The sequence below is a fragment of the Melanostigma gelatinosum genome, assembly GCF_949748355.1.
Source record: "Melanostigma gelatinosum genome assembly, chromosome: 17".
Taxonomy (NCBI): Eukaryota; Metazoa; Chordata; class Actinopteri; order Perciformes; family Zoarcidae; genus Melanostigma; species Melanostigma gelatinosum.
This window is the reverse complement of record NC_136650.1, coordinates 10,134,841-10,158,251: the sequence shown is the minus strand read 5'-3', so window position 1 is coordinate 10,158,251 and position 23,411 is coordinate 10,134,841. Positions and strand designations below refer to the sequence as shown.

The following is a 23,411-nucleotide window of genomic DNA, read 5'->3' as shown; positions in this document are numbered from 1 at the left end:
TGGTTGATGAATACTGTCATTCAATCTACAGTACCGTTCCTTTTGTAGAGGTGTTTGTAATGTTAATGTGATGTATTTACTTCAAAGCTCATGAATGATACTGATGAAGTTTTCATTAAGCCCTCAAAGGAAATAAAGTAATTTAATTATATACGTGCACTTCTGGTTGAGACAAAAAATCCACGTGAGATACACCTGCCTCGTCCACTTGTGCAGTCAGTGATTTCCTGTGTTTCCCCAAAAGACATTGAAGAAAAGTCACATAGTTCTGTGTGTTAGTAGAGGGATTAATGAACAAGTTGCACAAATTACCGTCCAAAAATGCAGTCATCGTGTTGTTTCTTAAGTTACGGAGATGACAGATTCACAAAAATGTCAAGCTGTTACTGCACTGTATTGTTATTGTGGAACAACGTTGGTGGAGAAAGTGTGATATGTTCAGGCTCTGCAACAGATTTCTCCCTCTAATTGGTAAGCGTCCACAAATCGAATCCAGAGAGAAGCCTTTTTTTATTTCATTCAGAAGGACTGACACAAACCTGGCCAATTTACTAAACAAGGAACATGTTTTGACCATTAAAATCATTTTAATGGTGCTGGAGATGTCTCCATGTTCTCTCACATCACATCATCGCTTTAAGGCAGAAAAACACAGCTCTAGGAAACAAAGCTGACCAACAAATGCAACATGACTTTGCTTACCAGAAGCTACTTCTCATCGGTGGTGAAGTGCTCTGTGGGGGAATTTCCTCTTAGTCCAGTCTTGTGCCATCGAAGAGTCATTTGAAGACCAAATTCTTCAGCCAAATATCTTTACAGTGCAAGAGATTTCTGTTAACAAGCCAAATCTTAATTAAAAGAAAACAGAAACAGCAGGCGCAGCTTGTTAAAGCTCAATCGCCGAGTTTATAGTTTACAGCTGCTTTTATCTGAATAAAACAATCATGTCAAGTCAACTATATGTCAGTGTTACTAGCAAAGGTATGTCTTTGTGAAACGTTCGACGGTAGACCTTAAAGCTGCACTGCTCAATACTTATAATAATTACAATTGATTAACTCACAGATCAAATTACGATCTGTATGTGAAAGGTGCTGCTCATGATGGTGACCACACAGATAATACTTTTTTTTCCACTCTGCAGTTCCCCTCACCTCTACGGAGCCGTGTAGCATCTTGCATCTCATTGTTCTGCTTTCATCGTTTACTTTCATCGTATCTTTTTCCGCCAAAAGCAGCTGTTTTCAGCAACAAAAAAAAAAAGCTCATGTAATCCCGCTGTACACAACCTGCCCAATACAAAACAAGACACACAAAGTCAGCAACTACCTGCTGAACAAAGTGGAGCCTTTAGCGGGTAAAGAGACACATATTTTTCTCAGGAGTCGGTGGAGAACAACAGAGACAAAAAGAGTGAATATTGGATTTACAGTCATCAGATGGCCAGAAACACAACTCTAGAATGAATGATAATGTTCTCTGTTATGAGTAAATAACAAACTGTTTACTAAGGTGTCCTCTGTAACTTATAAATTGATAACATGTCATGGCATGCATTGTTTACGGCTTGTTTCATGCCCAAATGCCCCCCCCCCCCCCAAAAGAATCATTGAAGATTAAAAGATTAAAAGAGTAGATTCAAGAAGTTGTTTTTTAAAATTCAATTTATCTATCCCTCCAACGCATTCGTAAATCCTCTCTGGAACATCCAATTTAGGGCACAGGTGTCTTAATATTTTCTGTCAAGGTTAATGCTAACCTGCAAGTGTTTTTGCTGCAGTAACATGTTTTATATTTAGGCATGTCAGTGGCACATAAGGCTGGCTATATTCACATTATTCATATGCTGTGGATTCAAGTCTTTCTTTGTGATCTTGTGTGTCATCTCTCCCGCGCCTTCTCTCATCTTTCCTGACACTGCACGCTGTCAAATCATGAGGAAATACCACAAACAATAACAACTCCCCTCCCACTTTCCCACTATAAGAGAAAGAATAAAAAAACATCCAAATGATCCTGATGCCTAATAGTTTTGCCTCTGCAGAAAAAAAAATGGCAAAAAGACACTCTGACAGCTTCACATGGGGGAGTCCTGAGTAAACAAACGCTGATCCAGAAAGCGCTGATCCAGCCTTTCCCGGGCTCCCTCGATGCAATCGCTCCCCTCCTCTCTTCATCTGTTCATTAAGGTCAACCTGATTTTTTTTGGTGAGAGTGAGGAGAGACTGTGAGGAAGAGGAAGAGGATGAGATGTAAGAGGATTTGGAGCTAATTAGGGGAATAGGAGGCGAGAAAAGAAACGGATGAGAGCGGGAGAAAGAGAGAAGGAAAGATGAGGTGAGTAAAATTGGGGAAGAGGGGGAGAGACAGTCGGCGAAAAAGAAAGAGTAGGCAGGTGAATTTGCTCAGTTAGCTCCCTGGTGTTTAATATCACTCTCCCACTCTTTCTCTCCCCCACCTTTGCTGTCTCTCCTACCCTTACTTCCACCTCCCCGTCCATTTATCCTCCTCTCCATCTCTCTTTAATAACCCCTCTTTCTTCCCACTTCCTTCTACCCCTCCGTCCCTCTGCTCCTCTTTCTTTCCCTCTCTGTTTCTCTCAGTCGACTGATTTTTCTCTGTTTCACACCTCTGCTATCAGAGGGGACTGGCCAGATGGATGCAGGTGTGTGTGTGTGTGTGTGTGTGTGTATGAGAGAGAGTGAGAGAGAGAGGCAGGAAGAAGGCAGTGCTGCAGAGGCAGAAGAGCATGACTAATCCTCAGGACACACACACACACACACACACATACAGATTAACACACACAAACACACACTGAAGAAGTTGGCACTCGCATCAACACCATTTTCCCGGTGTTGTGCTGACCTGCCAGTGTACTTAGCTCGTGCCCAGGTAATTTTTCATTCAAATTGACCAGGTGCATAAAGATGGCAGCCTCTTGAAAAGGCAGTTTTCAGTCCTCCATCCCCACGATGCAATTCCAGCATTTTGTCCAAATGTGCAAAGCAGACGTGAACACTGGCACTTTGAAATATTCCAGTTTTCATGAAATCCTAAAGATCAGTGCGGTTATTAAATCCCTAATTACCAGCCTGTCATTATATTGCTGACAGAATAGATATTGTGTCAGGAATAACCTCTGGGCTATATTGGACAAAAATGCAAGGGTGAGTAAAACCTTCGTCATCTTTATACTGCATCGTGGGTGCAGTCAGAAAGGCCGTGATACGAGGCTGCGAAATGGTCTGCGTACGCTGTCGGATTGTGAATGGTGGGTAATCAGGGAGTACAGTACATCCCTAAATAATCCACAATGTACAGTTGTTTCCATGGCCATGGAAACAACCAATAACATATTGGAATTCTTAATAAGTTGTTATGATATGTTATGTTTCTTTATTTGATCGGGCACTGCACAAAGAACATTAGCCTTATATAAAATAAGGAGAGATGATTATGTGGGCTTTAGCAAATTGCTACTTTCCACCTGTAATCCCAGTTTGCTGTGTGAGTATCCAATTTTTTCTCACCGTTTTAAAAGATGTGTAGATTGTTCCATCATTTAATGGCTATAAAAAGAAAGAAGGACTTGCGTTTTGGAAGTCTGCTCTTCACCCGAGTGGCTGACCTGGTGGCTGGTGTGTTATTTCTGAGCTGAGTGTAACAAAGTTGCACAGGGGGGAGGAGGAGCAGCATTATGAATCTTGAAGATCAAACAAACATTTGAGTGCACCATTATGTAAATACTATTCCGTGAGTTTACTACAGTGGTGACTTGAGTCGGTATCTCGAGCTCACTCAGCAGGCGGTCGTATCGTCTCTTCTCCCATCTTTGGCGGCGGTGAATGGAGGCGTCACAGCTTTTGCCAGACCTCGTTCAATTAAAAAATTAGCATCTTTCATTCAAAAGTCTCTTTCAGCAAGAGTGGAACAAAGAGGAAGAGGCAGCAAGAGAGCAAGAATCAACATTTTAAAACGAAATCAAATATCAAATATTTTAGCTCAGCATGACACATCGATTAAATACATTTATCTTTGCAAAGAAACATGTTTCTTTGTCTGTTATTCACGTTTAGTGTGTGTGGCTCTGCCTGCCACTTGGCCACAAGCAATGCGAGACAGTGACCATAAAGAACGGGGGCGGAGTCATAATTTCACCAGTTTGTCACTTATTATTCTTCCTTAGGCTTCTGCTTGTCTGTCTTGAGTCAGAGATCAGAAATCTCTGTAAGAATGTAGCAATCATTAACATATGCTCTACATCCGTCCCTCAGGTTAGCTCAATTCAGCTCGGTTCGGTTTGGTTCGGCTCAGTTTGGTTGAGTGTAGTTCTGTTCATCAGTGTGAATCACTGTTGTTGATGTTGCTAAACTCATCTAGTTGTGAAGTGTAGCAGAATCAATTACACGGCTAGATGCTCCCAATTAGACTAGGCTGATCAATGTCAGCCAAGATCACTGCATAATCTCTCTCACACACACTAAAACCCACACACACACACACACACACACACGCACACACACTCACAGACTGCATAGATGATTTGATAATTAAATCAATCTGAACAACTAGAGCTTCACTAATGAAGCAATGATCTCAGATGAAATTCATCTGAGATCATTGAGGGAAAGAAAGCCTGTGTGTGTGTGTATGTGTGTGTGTGTGTGTGTGTGTGTGTGTGTGTGTGTGTGTGTGTGTGTGTGTGTGTGTGTGTCAAACATGTGTGTGTGTGAGACAGATTGCTGTTTTGATTTTAGTTAGCATTTAGACAGCACTTATTCCCATGCAGAGAATGGTGAGAGATGGACAGACAGACTGGTCAACTGGGATATATTTTTATTTCCACCTTGAATGTTCAGTTCAGCTCTCGTTTGGGAGTTCACCTGAGGAAACCCTGTTAATCCAAAGACCCAAGAGACATAATTTTGTCACTCATTGTCCTGCCTAATTTCCTTGTTGACCTCAATCAGAGTAACAATTCAGCTTGTTCGTCTGCTCACAGTGGAAGGCCACTGATGAAAATATCAAACATGTCTTCTAACTACTGGGACATCCCAGATGTAGTCGGGGCAATTAAGTGTCGACCTTCTCTCAGCAGGAGGGCAACAACAATCCTAAATTATTCTGCTGACATGTAAATTCATAAAACTGGTCTGGATCGACCAAATAATCGAATAAGTCGTCACTCGAATGAGTCTTGTGAGATATACTGTACCTTTCCAGCCTGGAAAGGTACAGTATATCTTACCGTATACAAACCATACCACTTTTAAAATCTCTAGTTGTATTATATAAACCACACTTGGAAGTTAAATAGATTCAAAAGACAGTACAATTAGCATGGCAGCATTTGTACATCATTATTACATAATTTCTACATCAATTTAAGTCAATCTTGAAAGATCAGAGTTACACTTCTTTGTTTTGGACCTCTCAATAAGAGGCAATGTCTATTTGTGACATGCAGGGTCACCAGGGTGCCTGTCTGTTAGCAGCTGGCTATTTGTAGTTGCAGATGCAGTATTTCACAAGCTCAAACAAAATGTTTGAGAAAATAACTATTATTATTATAGATCTAGTGTGTGATAAATTCAGATCAGAGGTAATAAAGGACCATGTGGTGAGATTATTTTGAGAATAAAACTCTGTGTCTCGCCTATCACACCAACATGGCTGAAAAGTCTCCAACATGACAACAGGGAGACCACTCAGATATTGTGTCAATATCAGCTGTTGGCATTGTGGTCAATAGCTGATATTAATACAAGGCGTACACTATAAAACGCAGATCGGCAGAGATCTTTTCCAGACGTGGTTTGTGTGCGAGTAATTGCAGAATTGCGGCAGTGTATGGTTGATTGCGTGCAGCGTAATGTCTCAGGGAGACATCGATAATTGTTTCAATGTATGTTTTAAATCTCCTTTACTTTTGCCTTTATGCTTTTAATGGTTTCATGTGAAGCACTTTGAATTACCTTGTTGAAATGTGCGATACAAATAAACTTGCCTTGCCTTGTTTTGTTAAACAGATACCATCATGGCGTCTATTCAATGTCTATCCATTGTGGACGAGAGATTCCTAAAGGTAGAGGAAGTCATTTGTTGTACAGATTGTGAAGCCCTTTGATGCAAGTGTGCGATTACGGGATGAAAGAAAATTACATAAAATAATTTTGCGTAGCAGAATTCAAATTTTTTGATTTTAAAAGATCTCTCTAAGGCTCAAATCATCATGCTACCCTCTTGAGGAGCTTTCACCAGGTTGGGAGCCGCTGCCTTGAATGCTCAGATGTAAACTGTTGATATGACCTGTAAGAGTGACGACCAAAAATACACAGGTCAGAAATTCATTTCCTGCATTTTGTTCAGTTCTCAGTCAGCTTGGACTTTTCGGTGACACTCAGTCGGCCTCTCTTTGTGGTGTGTGTGTGTGTGTGTGTGTGAGAAGCATGGACTTCCGTGCATGTGTGTGTACTCTAATCTTAGTGACAGTTTGATTCAGCCAACAGCGATGAAGTCACTCTTCTGCCTGGCTTTGCTCCAACTCTGCGGGGTGCCTCTGGTGTGTGTGTGTGTGTGTGTGTGTGTTAGTAGTTGTGTGCGTGTATCTGTGTATTAGGTTGTGTTAATTGCTAATCACCAATGTGTGGGTTTGCTTTCTTTAACATGCTGCTTTAGCCCAGAAAAAAAAGCCTGATTAATGACATGATCCGTCACCCCAGCGACATGATGATTCACGACATGATTCATCACCATGGCGATACGATGGAAATAAAGCCATTAATTCTACTGATCAGATGATGGAGGGGGGGGGGGGTGAAAGAGACAGACAGGCAGAGAGTATGGGAAAATATAAAGAGAGAGAAGGAGGGAGGAAAAGAGATGGAGAAAGTGGGATGAAGGGAATAGAAAGGAAAATAAAGATAATATGTGAAGAAGTGATAGAATGAAGAAAGAAAAGCAGTTGAAGAGACGATAAAATAACATAAAGGAACAAAGAGAAAGAAATAGAAATAGAGGATGGAGGTTTTTAATTGGGATTGTCAGTGAGTGTCTCTCTCGCTCTACTCAGACTCAAGACAGGACGTCACATCGCCAACTCTCGTCTCTGCAGACATGAAGGGAATGAGAGATGGTGAAAATGTCATCAGCAGACTGATCAAGCCGTCCCTCTCAGTCTCAAACAAGCTGCCTGCGTCTTGGTGGTGGGCTCTTTAACCTGCCTGCTCGGGCTAATAATAATTTACACGTATTTTAAAAAGAAAGTGTTTTGAATACACTGAGATATTTCACCAGTGACACAAGTCTCAAAATACCATGTCCAAGGAAATTTGTGGTAAACATGTAACTGAGTCAGGGTGTAGATAATCATCTTTTGCACAGCAGCATTTCTGTCAACTCCTAATACGAAGAAGACTTTTCGAAGAAAATACTTAATGAGACACTTGTTGGTTGTTGTGTGTTTACATGTTGTAAGAGTGTGGGGCAAATGTACAAAAGTTCCTGTTAAAGCAATCACAAAATAGTGTGTTTGATCTGTTTTTTGTTGTGTTTTTTATTTTATTTGAAGCTGCCATGCCAAACTTTGATTTTGTGTTGACAATCTCTGTGGAAAGATGGTAGTGTTTCAGAGCACCAGAGTCCCTTTAGAAAACCTCTCATTTTACTGAAGCAGCGTCTGACAATCATACCTGCTTCTGGTTCTCCTTGCCTCCCTTCCCTCCAGTGGGCCCAGCAATACGGCCTGGGTATTAAAAGTTCCTCACTGACACTTGAAACTGAAAAAAAAGTTCTTGAAACTGAAAATATCAGAAAGTCCATCTGTGTCTGACTTGGATTGACAGCAACCTAAAGTCTGAGCTGTGTTTTGGGAACGAGACGCAAAGTAAACAAACGTGTGCTGCATTTTACAAGCCATGGGCAACTTGTTAGTGGTATTAAAGAGGAAGCGCCACTCCAGCATCTAAACGGACCAATGTGTCATTTGCAGGTATGTTTACGGTACATGCTATTTAATCTGTTGCAGCTGAGCAGCTGATTCGCTTTGTAACCTGCTATATGAAGTGAGCAGAGCACCTTTCCCCAGTGAGTGTTTAATTGGTCGCTCCTTCAACAAGCTACGGTGCAGGACAACCTGTTTTACTTTGGTTCTCCCTCAGAATCATCGCGGCGACACAAATCCTTTGAGAGCCTCACAAAAGAGCTTTGCTATTGTTTGCTATGAATGCTAAAATCCGTGACATAAGTCTATCTGGCTGAACTGCATTTTTGCAGCAAACAATGTGACTCGATTTGACATCTGAAAATACATTTTGCTGGTTTTAATTTATTTGAAGGACCGGTGAGATGAAAGTACGATTTTGACACGCACATTTACACTCATGGACACAACATAAAAAACAAATGTACCTGATGGAAGATGTTCTGCAGGGCCAGAAAGGACTCCCTCCACTATTTAAGGTGAACATGAATGACCTGTATTTTGAAAATTCTGACACTGAATCCATAATAAAAATGTGTGCCGTACAATGGTGTCTGTGACCCGCTGGGTGCAGCTTGAGGAGTTTCATTGGGTTCAGTGGATAGATGTTGTATATCACAAACTAAATACAAGCGATATAAAACATCAAAGACTTTCAAAGCGTTTCATCAGTGCTGTTTTCAATGCAAACTTTCACTCGGTCTAAATAAGGAAATACAGAGTTTCATTATTATCGGTGTTAGTGGGGTTTACTATTCAGAACCGACATGGTGCTGCCAAGACATATTGGGACATGCTAGTGTCTGTGTGTGTGTGTGTGTGTGTGTGTGTGTGTGTGTGTGTGTCCCGCTAGGTGTGGAAACACCAGTGTGCATCCATTTTGTGATTGATATGAAACCAGATTGTTTTGGTGTTTGCTGACAGGTGGCTCAGGAAGGACAAGGGACTTCTGGCTTTTATGCTGCTCCTGTGCAACAATGTGTGTCTGCGTGTGTGTGTGTGTGTGTGTGTGTGTGTGTGTGTGTGGTGTCATCACACCTGCCTCTGTACATCCCCCAGTTATGTCTTTCGTGAGGGAGGTTGATGTATTGGTTGTTGTGCTTTCTCCTCAGAGACATACAGCGACTTATTCCCGGCACACGCACTTTGATCGCCACACAAGTCTGTGTGTTTGTTTAGTTTTTCTGATATGATGCAACCCTTGTTTTTATGGTCCAACAAACACTGTTAGGGTGCTAAAGCTTTAGCAGGCATCTTTGTGATCTAATTAAACTCTGGACACACAGAGCTGAAACTGCCATCAGCCCTTTTGTTACACATTGGTAAGTTAATCAAGAGGCTCATTTGGCAAATAATCAGTGTTTGCCTTTGAACAAAGAGAAGATTGTGGAAATAGAATCTGTTTTATTTGTCTCGTTTTTTCCCTCTGTTATTCTTTTATCCCACGGTGTTACGCTTCCCCTTCTCTCTTTTCTTTTTCATTTCCTTTCATTTCTATTTTTCTCCTCTCTTGTCCCAACTCCTTCCCTCTCCCCTCAAAATTTCCTTTCCTTTCTTCTCTTCTGTCATTTTATTGTTTCTCCTTTACTTTCCTATCCTTTTCTCCCTCTCCTGATCTCCTCTCTTTTTTGTTTCCTTTCCTCTTTGCATCTCTCCTCTCCTCTCCTTTCTTTCCCTTACCCTTCTCTTTTTTCCTCTCCTCTCATTTCGTTTTTTATTTTATTTCCTTTCATGTCCTCTTTATTTCTCTTCTTTATTCCTCTTCTTCTTTGCTTTTCATCATCTCTGCCATTGTTTCTTTGTAGTACAATCTTAGGTCTGCTCCCCTCCCATATAGTCATCACCACAGGCTCTAAGTCAGGGGTGTCAAACATACGGCCCGCGGGCCGGACCCGGCCCACCACGTCATTTTATGTGGCCCACGAATCCGCCAGCAAAAAAAAAAAAATAATAATTTTTTTTTTTTTTTTTTTTACAAAAATTTAAAGTTAGATGTGAAAATAAAAATATCCCCATGGTCGAAATTATGAGATAGAAAGTCGAAGTGATGAGATGGCATGTTGTCTGTGTGCCGACATTAAAACTATCACAACAGGTGGACAGGAGATGCAACAGCCCATAAAGAGGATTTCCAACAAGTTTCTCAACATGCGTACTTTTCTGTACTGAAACGTCATCAGTCTCAGCCCAAGTACTGTTCCAATTCAAAGTTCACATCGAGCCAAGCACGGCCCTAATGCCCGGATGTGGCTCGCTCTGCCCATTTTACCCGGGATGCATCGGAGGTGACTTGTCTGTACTTGGGACAGCCAAATATCCCAGAATGCATTTTGCACCAGCAACAGGAAACAATGGCGGAGGAGAAATCACACAACTGGAAGTACGTGTTGTGGAAGTCACAGATATCCCGGGAAACTAAACTAACTATGTTAGGAGTACCGTAGTTACATTTACACCGTCTTACATTTACAACCGGCCCTTTGAGGGCGACCGTGATGCTGATGTGGCCCCAGAGTGAAAATGAGTTTGACACCCCTGCTCTAAGTGCTGGAACAGCTGGAGCAAATATTGCCAAACGCAAGAGAAATGCTCCTATTGGGGCGTTTCTGAGTGTGTCTGAACAAGATAGTTAAAGAAAGAAAGAGAGAGAGACGCTAAGGGAGGACATATGAATGCAACTCTGCCAAAGTCCCTAGTGTGTGTGTGTGTGTGTGTGTGTAGGTGTGTGTGAGGGTACTGACCCACTTTGTCTGCCATGCAGCAGCAGCTTGTGCAACAGAGCAGGATGTGCATTTTTTAACAGCAAGTCTCCTTTGCTCTGCACCGAGCACACACCACCACAGTGTGTGTGTGTGTGTGTGTGTGTGTGTGTGTGTGTGTGTGTGCGCGCGCGCGTGTGTGTGTATGCAGCCAGAATGATCAAGCCCATCAACACATATAAATCACTATGCAACACTAACTACAGCTGTTTGAAAAAAATAGCATTCACAAACACCAGAAATATACATTACATTTCATTACATCATTTTATTAATACGTGTGGAAGCATGTGGAAAATTTGACATTTGACAAATTTGTATATTATACCGTATGCCTTAAACCTGTGATATGTCCACTTAAATTTATTTTGAGCTTGTGACAATAATTATCCTCCTGAATGCTTGATAAGTATAAAGCTGTATAGTCATCAATAATTATGAACATGTTTGTGTACCATTCAGGCTGGTTTTAGGGTTGTTTGTGAGGCAGGCAGAGACGCATGACACAGCAGCAGCATATTTAGGGTTTAACTGAAAAACTAAATGACTTTAATATATAAAGTCACTTCTACAGTTTGTAGAAATAAACACTTCAACAATTATAGTGTCACCTTGTATGTGATCACACTTTCTTCATGATTCCCTCACTTCGTTTTTCTTGCTAGATTTTTCTCAACAGGTTATTTTTGTGTGCCGAAATAAAGCACAATCAAAAATTGTGCAACCATCATTCACTTTAAACACCAAGGAAGCCCATGTCTAAAGAATAAACAAGGAGTGACAAAAATGAAGATACACAATACATGTCAAAATGACGACATCCAATCTTTCAACAATAAATGAAAACTATATTCATAAAGCACCTACAAACAATGCTATGAAGTGCTTTACAACAGAAAAAAACTAAATAGATGTTGCATTGAAAAATTCAACAAGTACAGCACCTACATGCATGTAAAGAAACATGAATGCACACATAATATACCCAAACATATGAATACATGCACACACACACACACACACACACACACACACACACACACACACACACACACACACACACACACACACACACACAGAGAGGGAGAGAGAGAGGCTCTAGGAAATGAGCTACTAACACACTGAGTCATCAAATGAGGATTAATCTTCTGTTCTCTTCTTCTCTTCCACTCCAGTAATGGTAATATCATGTATATTCTATGAGATAAAAGCAAAGGGGAGAAACAATAGGCCAATTGGTTTGACTCTACATATATATAAGTGTGTGTGTGTGTGTGTGTGTGTGTGTGTGTGTGTGTGTGTGTGTGTGTGTGTGTGTGTGTGTGTGTGTGTGTGTGTGTGTGTCTAAAGGAGAAACGCATTGATAGTATGGTGAGTTCATTCTGAGATGAACCTGGAAGTAACTTAAACCGATTGTAATGGATTAAATCTTGTGGATAGTTACACTTTGGGTAAAAACTTGAACTTTCACCTTTTCTCTCCATGTTGTGTGATAATATGGATAAACTCAGTGTTAGCAGAGTTATTGTGTGTACAAGGGTAAACATATCTGATCGGAATATGTATATTAATAATGTTTATTTAGCTTCATAACTATAAACAGTTGCTGGCATTGGAGCATTCAATTCAATCTTACCCTGATTAGAACGGTTGAGAACCACTGAAAAAAATGATCCCGTTTGTTTACAGTAACCTGTTTTGGTTTTATTTCTATTTTTCCTCTTCCTCTCTGACATGCACTGTAATTGGTAGTGCTGGAATGTTGTCTACAGGCGAATAGTATTCATGTTATGAATTATCAATGAAGATGAGAGATAACTGTGAACGACAAATGGAAAATTACGATTTGATTAGAGGCTGTAGGCTAAAAAGATGTCTAAAAGCATTCATTTAAATAGAAAACTGGTTTTTCCCTGAATTTTACTTGATAAGATGCTCCTGAACCTAAATTAACAAGTACACAACAAAACCTTCTCTCTCACACACACGCACACACACACAGTAGTAGATGCCTGACCTTGCATGAGGTTTGGTAAAAAGTAGATGAAATAAAAATGTACGGATCTTTGTTGTGAACTTGATTTTTCAAGATTCCTTTTCTCACCAAGTCACCTTAAAACTTATCTTAGCTGACAAATACTTCATGGACAGACAAAGAGATTTTTTTGGGAGGAGTTGACTTGTCTTGCTACTGGTTGCTTGGGTCTGGTTGGGATCCATTGTTTTTTAGGGCACGTAAAACCCAGTGAGACATTGTTGTGTGATGAGGCTTCACAAAGGAAGTTGACTTCACATCTTTTTTTGTGGCAACAGAGTGTCAGTTACATCTGAACTCATGTAACCTTTACATCACTCCAGTTATGAGACTCATAATTCAGCAGTTGTCCAGCAAACACGACTCCAGCACAAGCAGAACTTGTTATGAGAGCAGTGTAGAGCAGCGGCCGTGTATCCACCCGACTATTTCAACAAAGCAGAGAGAAGCTGGCCTAACAACACACAGAGCAACCTCATTCTCTGCTCAGGTTTACTTCACGAAATCTTTACATAGCAAATAGTTTTTGTGATGCTTTATTAATGCTCTGAATGTTGTATTTTGCACCTTCAAATCTAAGTTTATGTGTGAGATTTTAGGAAATGAAGCACTTTTGAATTGTGCTGTTCAGGTAAATTACACAACAGTTTCTCATATCTGTTCTCCAGGGATAGTTGCAATACTGTCACAGCAGCTTAGCTGGCTCATTACAGCTATAGCTTTATTGATCCACACGCACACACACACACACCAGCGTGCACTCAGAGGAACAAAACCTGCATGCAACAAAGTTATGCTCAGGAGCACAGAAAGACACACACACCCACACTTTGTGAGACACGTGGAAATGCAGATACAAAAGCTGTTTGTGTCCACACATTCTCGCCACACACACACACACACACACACACACACCCCTTAGGTCATTAAGGACTCCTACCAGTGTGTCCTGTAAGCAGTTTAGTTCCCTGGTGGACGGGTAATATACTGCTGTGTGTGTGTGTGTGTGTGTGTGGGTGTGTGTGTGTGTGTGTGTGTCGTTGTGTCAGCTGTTTTGTGCCTGTTAAGCCAGAGTTACAGTTTCCAAGTTGGCTTGGGAACAGTAGCTAGCTCAGGGATGAGGACGTGCTGAAAAATCATTACACAGGATATTGGTTAATTAAAGGGAGAAATCAGGTTTAGGTTAAGTTCCGTCATTCTTTCCTGCTTTTCCGTAATTACTCTATTAGTCATTTGTTTATGCTGTTTAGGATTATTCTCCTGATTTTTTAATCAAGGTTTAATTTGTTTGTATTATATATAGTATCTTGTTTTTGTTTTTCATTGTCATATTTATTCCAATCTACTGCTTATCTTTCTTTTTCTGGTGCGCTCGAGGTTACTGCATCCTCAAATCCAGATTTAACTAATGTTTACTAAGTAACATATACTCTAATGAATGATCAAAATAATAAATATGTTTTTTAGCTCTTTTGCGCTGTAAAAGCACAACACACTACACAATTAAACCAGCAAGCAAACACCTTATTAACCTTATTTAAATAGCCATGGCAAGCAGAAGTGAGGTGTCTTATTCAAAGAAGAAAGATAAAAGAAACTAAACATATCAAACGAGGAGTTTTAAGTGCAACCCACAAAATAAACATTTGTGGATACCATACTTCATATCAAAGACGTGGATTAACAAACATAAAACGCATATCTGTATAGATTAGTACATACATGCCTTTCTGCCTTCAGGTTTCACAATTTAGTAATCTTATTTAGTTGACAGTGACCTGAAAGTGCATTGAAGAGATGAACAAACAGTGACTCAAATCATCACAAACTATGCATATCTCTTTGCTTAGAGCAGTGTTACATGCGTTTAAAGACGGTGCGATGTGCAGCGATACGGTAGGAGGAGAGGGAAAGTAGGTCTGTGGTGCTTCTTGAAAAAAAAAAGGAAAGCTGACGGGGCAGAAAAAGTAGTACTCTGATCCATATTCATATTTCCATTAATTTTACTGAGAACTCACTACTGTTGATTCACATTGAAGAATCACTTGTTTTCAAGAGCTTGCGCAGTAAGTTTCGTTTGCGTAATTATACAGCTACTTTACAGGGTTTTCCTGTGGCTGTGTGAGTGGTTAGCGTAGAAACACACACGCAGGCAAGGTGTGTCTTTACTGTACTACACACACACACACACACACACACACACGCTCTACAGCCTCTAAGAGAAATTACACGTTCAGCGTGCTGTTTTTCATTACTTTCTGTTCACACACATTCACACTGTAAAAGAAAACGTCAGACAGATATTTATTTCCAGCAACAGTTCATATATTTTGTGAATCTTTTCGGAAGTCTAAAACATAGAAGACAGTTGAGGATGAATTTGGTGACTTCAGCAGATGAATTGCAGCTCTAGTGTTTATTTAAAGATACTGAAAACACCCATACATCTACCTCACGCCTGAAGGAAATGTGAAGAGTTCCAACCCTTAAAGTTATCGAATCAATTATTGAGGCAATCAAGGGGTTAGCTGTGCAGTCCTAATGTGTTGAAAAAAATACATATATATAAAAAACAGGATTTTTACTCAGCCGTATCACTGCTCTTCAAACTAAAGAAAAGCTTTTTGGGGCCTCCCCTTATAGTTGCTGTTGCTATGCCTGTCTGTATGCATTTCTTAGTGATTTTTGCAACAACAGGTCCTTGATTTCTGACAAAAGTAGAAAAAAAACCTGCTTCTCTACAATTTAAGAACGGAACGAGTGGATCTGGTATGTGCTGCCTTTGTCAAGGTTGGAAGGAATGAAAAGGTTTGCCGTCTTGGTTCGGACGATGGAGCCTCCATGTTGCTGTACAATATAGTCTACGTTGTTAATATGTGAGTGGTTGATGCCTTTATTCAAGGAACAAAAGTTGAGAAAAATCTACCGAGTTCCGGAAGGAAATTACATCGCTTTTTCGGCAGCATATAATATTTACGTTCTGTGTGAACGTATTAATTAATTAATATTAAAAAAAACGTCCCCGGCTTAAAAGCTCTCAATCAAAACTGCAGCCGGACATGCTAACAATTGCATCTTATATTAGAGCAGAGTCTATTTCTTGCACTTGCTTTGCTGTTTCTGTTTTTTTTGGTAAGACAAAAAAAGGCAGGTATCGCTCTCCCTCAGCCTCACACCACTTCACCGCACGGCTTCAAGAACCGTGGCTCGCTGCTGTCTGGTGTGCAGGGAAATATTTGAAGTCAAATTGGCGTAAACGTTACAGCTACATGCGATAATACGTGACTCACATCCACACTCGCCAACTTTACAGAGATGCATCTTCAACATAGAAAACAAAGAGCCAGTTGTACTTTCCCGAAGCGCATAGTTAAACAAATTCCTGCTGACTCATCATAAATCAAAACGCTGTCTCCAGAGGAAACAGTGGCAGCAGTAGCCTCAGAGCTTTTTCCCCTGAGCAGATCAATATCATTGTAATGAATTGTACTCAAACACACACACAGGTATTTTTCATTATTACCGTTCCGTGCTGCTTTTTGAAGTGTAACAGAGTCTACCAGCAAGCCAATTTAGCTGATGGGAATAAAAACCAAACAAAGAAACATTTTCAATGCTCTCCACTGATTTGAATCTGGATTTGTGCAGGAAAGAGTCAGAGAGGCAGAGGTGTGTGTGTGAGAGAGAGAGAGAGAGAGAGAGAGTGTGTGTGTGTGTCATGTGCAGAATCAGCAACGTGTGTACGTGCAGGTGTGTTGTCACGCGTGTGTGTCTGAGGAGGCTCGAGGGGATGTAGCAGCAGTTTCCTACTTCTCTCCGTCACTTCCGAAAAAATCAATTCCAGCTGCTGCAGAGCTTCTTTCGCCTTTTCCTGTCCTTTCTCTTTTGCCTTCTAACCATTCCTCCTCTCTCTCTCTCTCTACTGTCATCCACATTCGTACCCTCTCTCCTTGATTTGAAAGAAAGAGCCTGAGACAGTTTGAAAAATAATCTGACAGTACATAACATTTTCTTCAGCCAACCAACAGACTATAAGTCAGTGTTTTAGTCATTGATCTCAAAAGCCTGTTCACGGTGATCATGGCACTGATCATTTAACTATGTATGAACCTGGTGCTTTTCATCCTGAAGCTAGAAACACATTGGAAGTCTATGAAAATACTTGGCAGGCTTTTCACATTTTTTGCAAACTGGGAACATATCCTGAACCTCTTAAAAGAGCACTCCACAGAATTAGTGTGATGGACTCATGATGGAGAGTTTTAAACAACAAGTATTAATTCCACACGATCTTCACCATTGTCAAAACATGACACCTGCATTACCCACAATGCAACTTGACCGTTGACAGTTCTTAGAACCTAACGGGCGGACCCTGATTGTGACTAACACTTCATGAGACCCATCTCGCACAGTCCGAACTTCTGAATTGTTTTTATTTCAATCTTTAGGCGACTTTACAGAAATTTTAATTTTAAATCTTTGTCTTCCTCCATCCCCTTCTTCACTTTCCCTGCTCTCTCGCAGCATGGCTGTTATAAAGTGAGTTTCCATCCAGATGATCTGTGTGGAGTGATGAAAGTAGCATTACATCAAATTGATGCATATGGCAAACATAAATATATAATATTTTATCACATTTTCAACATAGTGTAGGTATTGTAAGAGTACCCTCTTCTTTTGCAATGGCTTGATGGCACGCGGCGAGCTTAATAGCGCTGCTGCGTTTATCTTTTCATGGAAAACTTGTTTAACTTTCTGCTGCTGCGGTTTCTGATTTTGCAGGGTAACATTTGTTGCTCTCATTTTACATCGGCCATGAACAACAACATAACAAAAATACAAATATGTGGCAGCATGCATGACTGTTTTTCTATTTAAGTCTGACTTTGCGGCAGACGCACAGCCTGAGAGTCAAGTCCTGCTGCAGGCTGTTTCTTCAGCAAAGGTCAGAGGTTGCTGCACAAGCCATACACATGTGGGTGGACTCTGTAATATCTGATACATCTTTTCACACACAAACATTTAAACACATTTAGAACTACAGCAGCATAGCAAGGTAATAAGGGTTAATTCATGAATCAGTAGGATGTGGTAATGGCAGATAGATTCACAGACATGACATGGATGATAGAGCAATAGACGTTTTTAGTGAATAAATTGTAACTGACAGGTGTAATTCTTTTTCCTACTTGCATTTATCAAGCTCTTTTAGAGGCAATTTAAATCCCAATGAAGTCCATCTTCCTAAGTACACACACACACACACACACACACACACACATAGTGAGGTGTATTGGCAACATACATCTTCATTAGTGTCCAGTCATATCTCTGCTCTGCTCACACTTTGTGGCTCCAGTTTCTTTGTTTCTCTTATTATTACCACTCTGTCATATTTGGGCATAATGACTGAGAGGCGCTCAGAGGATTGTTTTGTCATATTTCCAGTTAATCATGGTTATGCTTGCTTAACCTCACACAGGAAACATTCTGCAGAGAGCAAGAAAGAGAGAGGCACGAAATGACAAATAGGACTGAATTACCATTTTATTGCAATGAGTAGAATTGATGGCAACAATTCTTCCTGACTGATGCTGAGGTTAAAGTCTGATAGTCAGGTAAAAAACAATCAAGAGATATGATCCTTTATTATTTAAAAAATATTGTCATATATATAAATGTTATAATATATTGTCAATCAACGTTTGGATATTTCAAGCACTAATAATGATCCAGAGAGACCATAATTATCAAGTCCAAACATTACAACACTTTTACAACACTTCAAAAGACACAAGAATACCTCACATAGCCTTAAATCACACCTCTCTCAAGGGGAATAAGTAGCTAATTATTTCATTCAAATTCATCCAATCATTGATTAGATATTTAACTTCAAACCACTAATGTCAAACTGGATGTAAAGTTATTTAATCAACACGTTATTACAATTCATCCTGATGGGAGCACAAATTTATCGACCAAATTTCATGAGAATCCATCCAATATCTGCAATCTATAGTCACTCGACCACCAATGAATGCCCAAATAAATAAATCCAATATTACAAAAAAATGTTCCCCAATTTAATTTCTGACAGAGGGGAGAAAGCTCTTGGATTTAAAGATTTAAAAAATGGGAAACTCCGGGACTTACAACTGTGAAATGAATAAAAACAAATTGTAGAATGAGCTAAACATGGGAAAAAATGTTCCAATCATTGCATGTTATCTAACTAACATATTCAGAGATTAGACATGAGAGAGGCAGCTAACCTGAGAGACACAACAGGTAAATAGGATTCATGCTGCAAAAATACGAAAGTAATTACATTAATACTTTGAAATTTAGTCACAGACTAGTTGCTCCATAATTGATCTTCCAGCAATTCAAAATGCAAATAGGCTGCTGGATTTCTTTTCAATTCCAAAATTGAAAATTAATTTTGAAAATCATTGTTATTGATGAACGACTCTATCGCCCTCATTCAGTGATTTATAGTTCCAGTTTTTTGCTTTTAGGGCTTTGAAATCGTATTTTCCCTGTAAATATTCAGCTCACGCTGTGTGTCTGAATGTTTTGACATCTCACTCCTGAGTTGTTTTGCCTTCAAGACAGATTAGTGGGCCAGTGATTTGAAAACAACCACAATGACCCCAGTGAATAAGTTCAAGTACTTTGATGAAATCTATTTGATTACAGTCATTCTTCTCCACTGCCTCCTCGGATACTGTTTCACATCAGATGGATTGAATCAGATGGATTTGTCTTTGTTTTTATTTCAGTCTCTGTTTGTCGCAGAGGGACAACTTATAGTCCCACAAAGGAATGTGAAAGTCTACAGTACTGGATACTCCTCGGATACTGTTTAATCGGAAGCTGCTGTATTTAGCAGCCATTTGTCAACAAAATGCTCCCTCCTACTGTTCACTGCTGCACACATTTCCTCTTTATCACAGTAGAATGTGGTGAACTGAGCTCAGATTTGTCTTGGATGGAGTCTTTACTCAGTCAACCAAAGGCTAACTTGCTAATTAGATCTCAGGCTACCTGCTGTGTTTGCCCTTAAGGAAGGCAGCGGGTTTAATACCAGGGAGTTACTGCAGATCTTTGGGCAATGAATATGTGTTTGACTCTGTAAGTGTGTGTGGATGTGTGCATGAATGGCTTCCTGCATAGATGCATGTACAGCACTGCAAACGTCAACCTGCAACAATAAACACGTAGTTGAATCAGCACCTGTCTGAAAGTTTGAACAAAAACTAAACATTGATATCTGGTAGATCTGTTGTAGTGGATTGTAGTAGATTATATAGTACTTAACAAGGTGACCAGGGAGTTTAAACGAACAGTAAAATGGCCGAGTTGCTTATTGGAGGACATCTGTAATAAAACTGGGAGATGATGAACAGGAGTGAGGAGGAGAAAAGCATGATGTGAACATTCATTGAAATAGCTTCTGTCAAAAGCAAAATAATAGTGTTGTAATTATAATGTTTTTGCCACTTTGGTGAAACACCACCAAACTGGCTAAATTGACTAATCACAATATGTAATGAGTTACATAGGTTCATGTGGCATTTGTGATTCAAAACAAAAGATGTAAAATAGTAAATAGTGAAAGGTAAATGAAGGTTCTTGCTGCCATTCAGTGGATTACAACTAAATATTAACCTCCATGATGTGAAATTTGGGAGTGTTTGGGAGAGTACATTGATTGCAGATTGCAGGTTTTTTTTTAATTGAAGTTGGATTTATGATTTGAACTCTACAGTAGTCCTCAGTTCCATAGTGCTTCTAAGCCGATTAGTATTATGTAGTAGCATTCAGTATGTTGTGTCTTCAGAAAGTGACTTAATTCATTAAAAAAAGTAATTACAACACTTGAGATGGTCGATTCAACACACAAGTGGAGAAGCTGTTCACAGCTGCAAGGAAATGAAATGAATTGTCGATGCTGGTGAAACAATTCCAAAGAGATCACAAAAGAAAACCAAAATAAGATAGAAAATGTAATATTACGGGACATATTTGTGACATTTATTTGGCAGTGCTAGTTACACTCTTTGATTGTGTGTGTGCTTACTTAAAAGCATTGTTATTGTTATCAATGTGAAGATGAGAAGAAAAATCTGAAGTCAGTTTTGTTAATCCTGTGCTGTGTGTTCATCCTGACCCACAGCGCTCTCTTCACACGCACGTCACCTCCAGAGAAAACCGTCTTCGACATACCCGGCCTGTCTCCTGAAGTGATGCAGCTCATCATTGAGTTTGCATACACCGGCTCTGTTTCTGTGACGGGGGAAAATGTGCAGGAGCTGCTGCTGGCAGCCGGTCAGCTCAACATAATGGGCGTGGTGCAAACTTGCTGCGACTTCCTGGGGGAGCAGCTCTGCCCAGAGAACTGCATCGGTATCTTTCAGTTCACCGGCATCTGCTTCCTCACCGAACTGCAGCACAAGGCCTACCACTACATCATTGATCACTTTGAGAAGCTGGTTGTCTCTGAAGAGTTCCTGCAGCTCTCGCTGCAGCAACTCACCGACATCCTCGGTAGAAACGACCTCAATGTGAGAAAAGAGAGCATTGCATTTGAGGCCGTCCTTCGCTGGATCGTCCGTGTACCTGAAGAACGAGAAGCACACATCGCAGTACTCTTGTCTAAGGTATGATAACCTCCTGTCACCAGATTGTGTTTAGACTTACATCTTCTGCATTTGGCTGATGGTGTTATCCTGATTGCAGGACAGTTAATTAAATCACCTGAGTCAAATTAAGGTTAATCCCAAATCCAAGTCTAGTTTAAGGGGGCTTTCATTCACTTTGTGTTCAAGCCTGCTAGCTTTTTTTGGTGACTGCCATCCTACATCATTAGCACTACATGGACCACCAAGGGAAAATGAGATACAGTAAGCCATGCTGCACTTGAGTGCACCTTGAGTTATCTACCTTCTCTAGTGCTAGTTGAGACTGCAAGATCATCATGGTCACAACGTTTTACTGTTTTTGAATTGTTTAAAAGGAAAACGATTCACACAATCAATTCAGTCTGAGATCACCCAATAAACATTGTTCCTGTTCCTTCAAATATACAAGCAATACATGCTAGCATTGTGAAAGGACACTGGTTGTGCTCTATAATGGTCTACTGCCAATGCAAACCAAAACCAACAATATGTTAATCCTACCATAAAATATTGTCTGTGTATCCAAGGCCAGATATAGCTTTTTCCTCTGAGTTTTTTGTTAAAGTATTCAACCATGGTCTGTTGTTAAAGATGTATGTCTTCAGTAGGGACACATGGGCTTGGTGCCCCAGTCAGGCTGAGAGAATCCGAGTATTCAGAGACAGACTAACACATGGTTGGTTTTGAGCTTTTAAAGGAATTTATTGACAATAACAAAAATATAGAATGTCACCAGTCTAAACGTTTTGAACATTCAAGAAAAAAAGGGCGAATATTAGTCACAGTTAAAATAATTATAAAAAGCTACAGAGGTCTGGACACTGGACTCAAGTACAATCCTGTTTTCTCTGTGTAGGTTCGACTGGCCTTGATGAGTATGGACTACTTGAGGATCAATGTGATGTCCAATGAGCTGGTGAAAAACAACATAAAGTGCCGGCCCATGGTCAGGGAAGCCATTGCAACTATGTGTCACTTCATGAGAAACAGACGCTCTCATCTCTGCAACCATCTCCTCCGTCCTCGCCTGCCTAACGCCGTCCTGTTGGCTGTTGGAGGCTTGAATATCCCAAATTGACCCAAAGTAATGGGTCAATTTGACCCCCTTCCAGACAATCCTAGCTCAACGACTGAGACGTTTACATAATATTGCATCACTGTGGAATGGAGGAGTAACAGAAACAGGGAAGGTGAAAGAAAATAGAGAAAGAAAGAGGGAGAGAAACATGAGGGATTCAGTCAGAATATAAGTTGGTGCTGTTACATGACTTTCTGGCTGATGTCAAGGACTGGGTGTCCCACAATCTCCTCCAACTAAATTTGGACAAAACTGGGATTATTCAGGGGGAAGAAAAGCTTGAATGACTTCAGTCTGTCCTTCTCTATTTTGCCGCATGCACCCCCCCCTTCTCTTTCTCTCTCTCTCCCTCTCTTAATCTCCCTCTTCCTCTCTTTCCCTCCCCTCTACTTGCTCTTTTTTGTCTTTCTCTTTATCTCACAGACAAAGCATTGGTTGCTCGTTTTTTGGGCAGAGTCACCTTGAGTGTTTTCCTGGACATCCGCATGGGAAAGTAAAGTGGTTTGAATGTGTACATGCTGGACATGTATTGAGAACGAATGAAAAAACACACTCACGTGTGGCTTCTTCTGAGAAAAGACAAGAAAAAGAGACTTGTCTGCTTCTTCGATCTTTCATTTACTTGGTTTAACGTTGTTTCAGACACATAGGTCCATATGAGATCAGCATTATAAAATAGATACCAAACGAGGACAACAACCTTGGAGATATAATCATTGCAGTTCACAAGTCGACAGAGATCAATACACATACAGACATCTGGTCATGTTTCCAAAAAACGAGAGGAAGACCCTGCGTCAGTTTGTGTAAGCCCAGTTAAGGTCACCAAGCACAGGTGAAAGGTGGGAACATTAATAGACAAACATGG

The 23,411-nt window shown here is 40.3% G+C and overlaps 1 protein-coding gene across 1 annotated transcript; it reads left to right on the top strand.

The window, feature by feature from the left end:
- Positions 1 to 2,332: 2,332 nt before the first annotated feature.
- LOC306791138 (kelch-like protein 10) lies at positions 2,333 to 22,543 on the top strand (the record flags this gene model as incomplete). The annotated part of the gene is made up of 3 exons (XM_079287764.1): positions 2,333 to 2,337; positions 20,961 to 21,444; positions 22,322 to 22,543. The coding sequence occupies 3 exons, from the start codon at positions 2,333 to 2,335 to the stop codon at positions 22,541 to 22,543; spliced, it is 711 nt and encodes a 236-aa protein (XP_079143890.1).
- Positions 22,544 to 23,411: the final 868 nt, after the last annotated feature.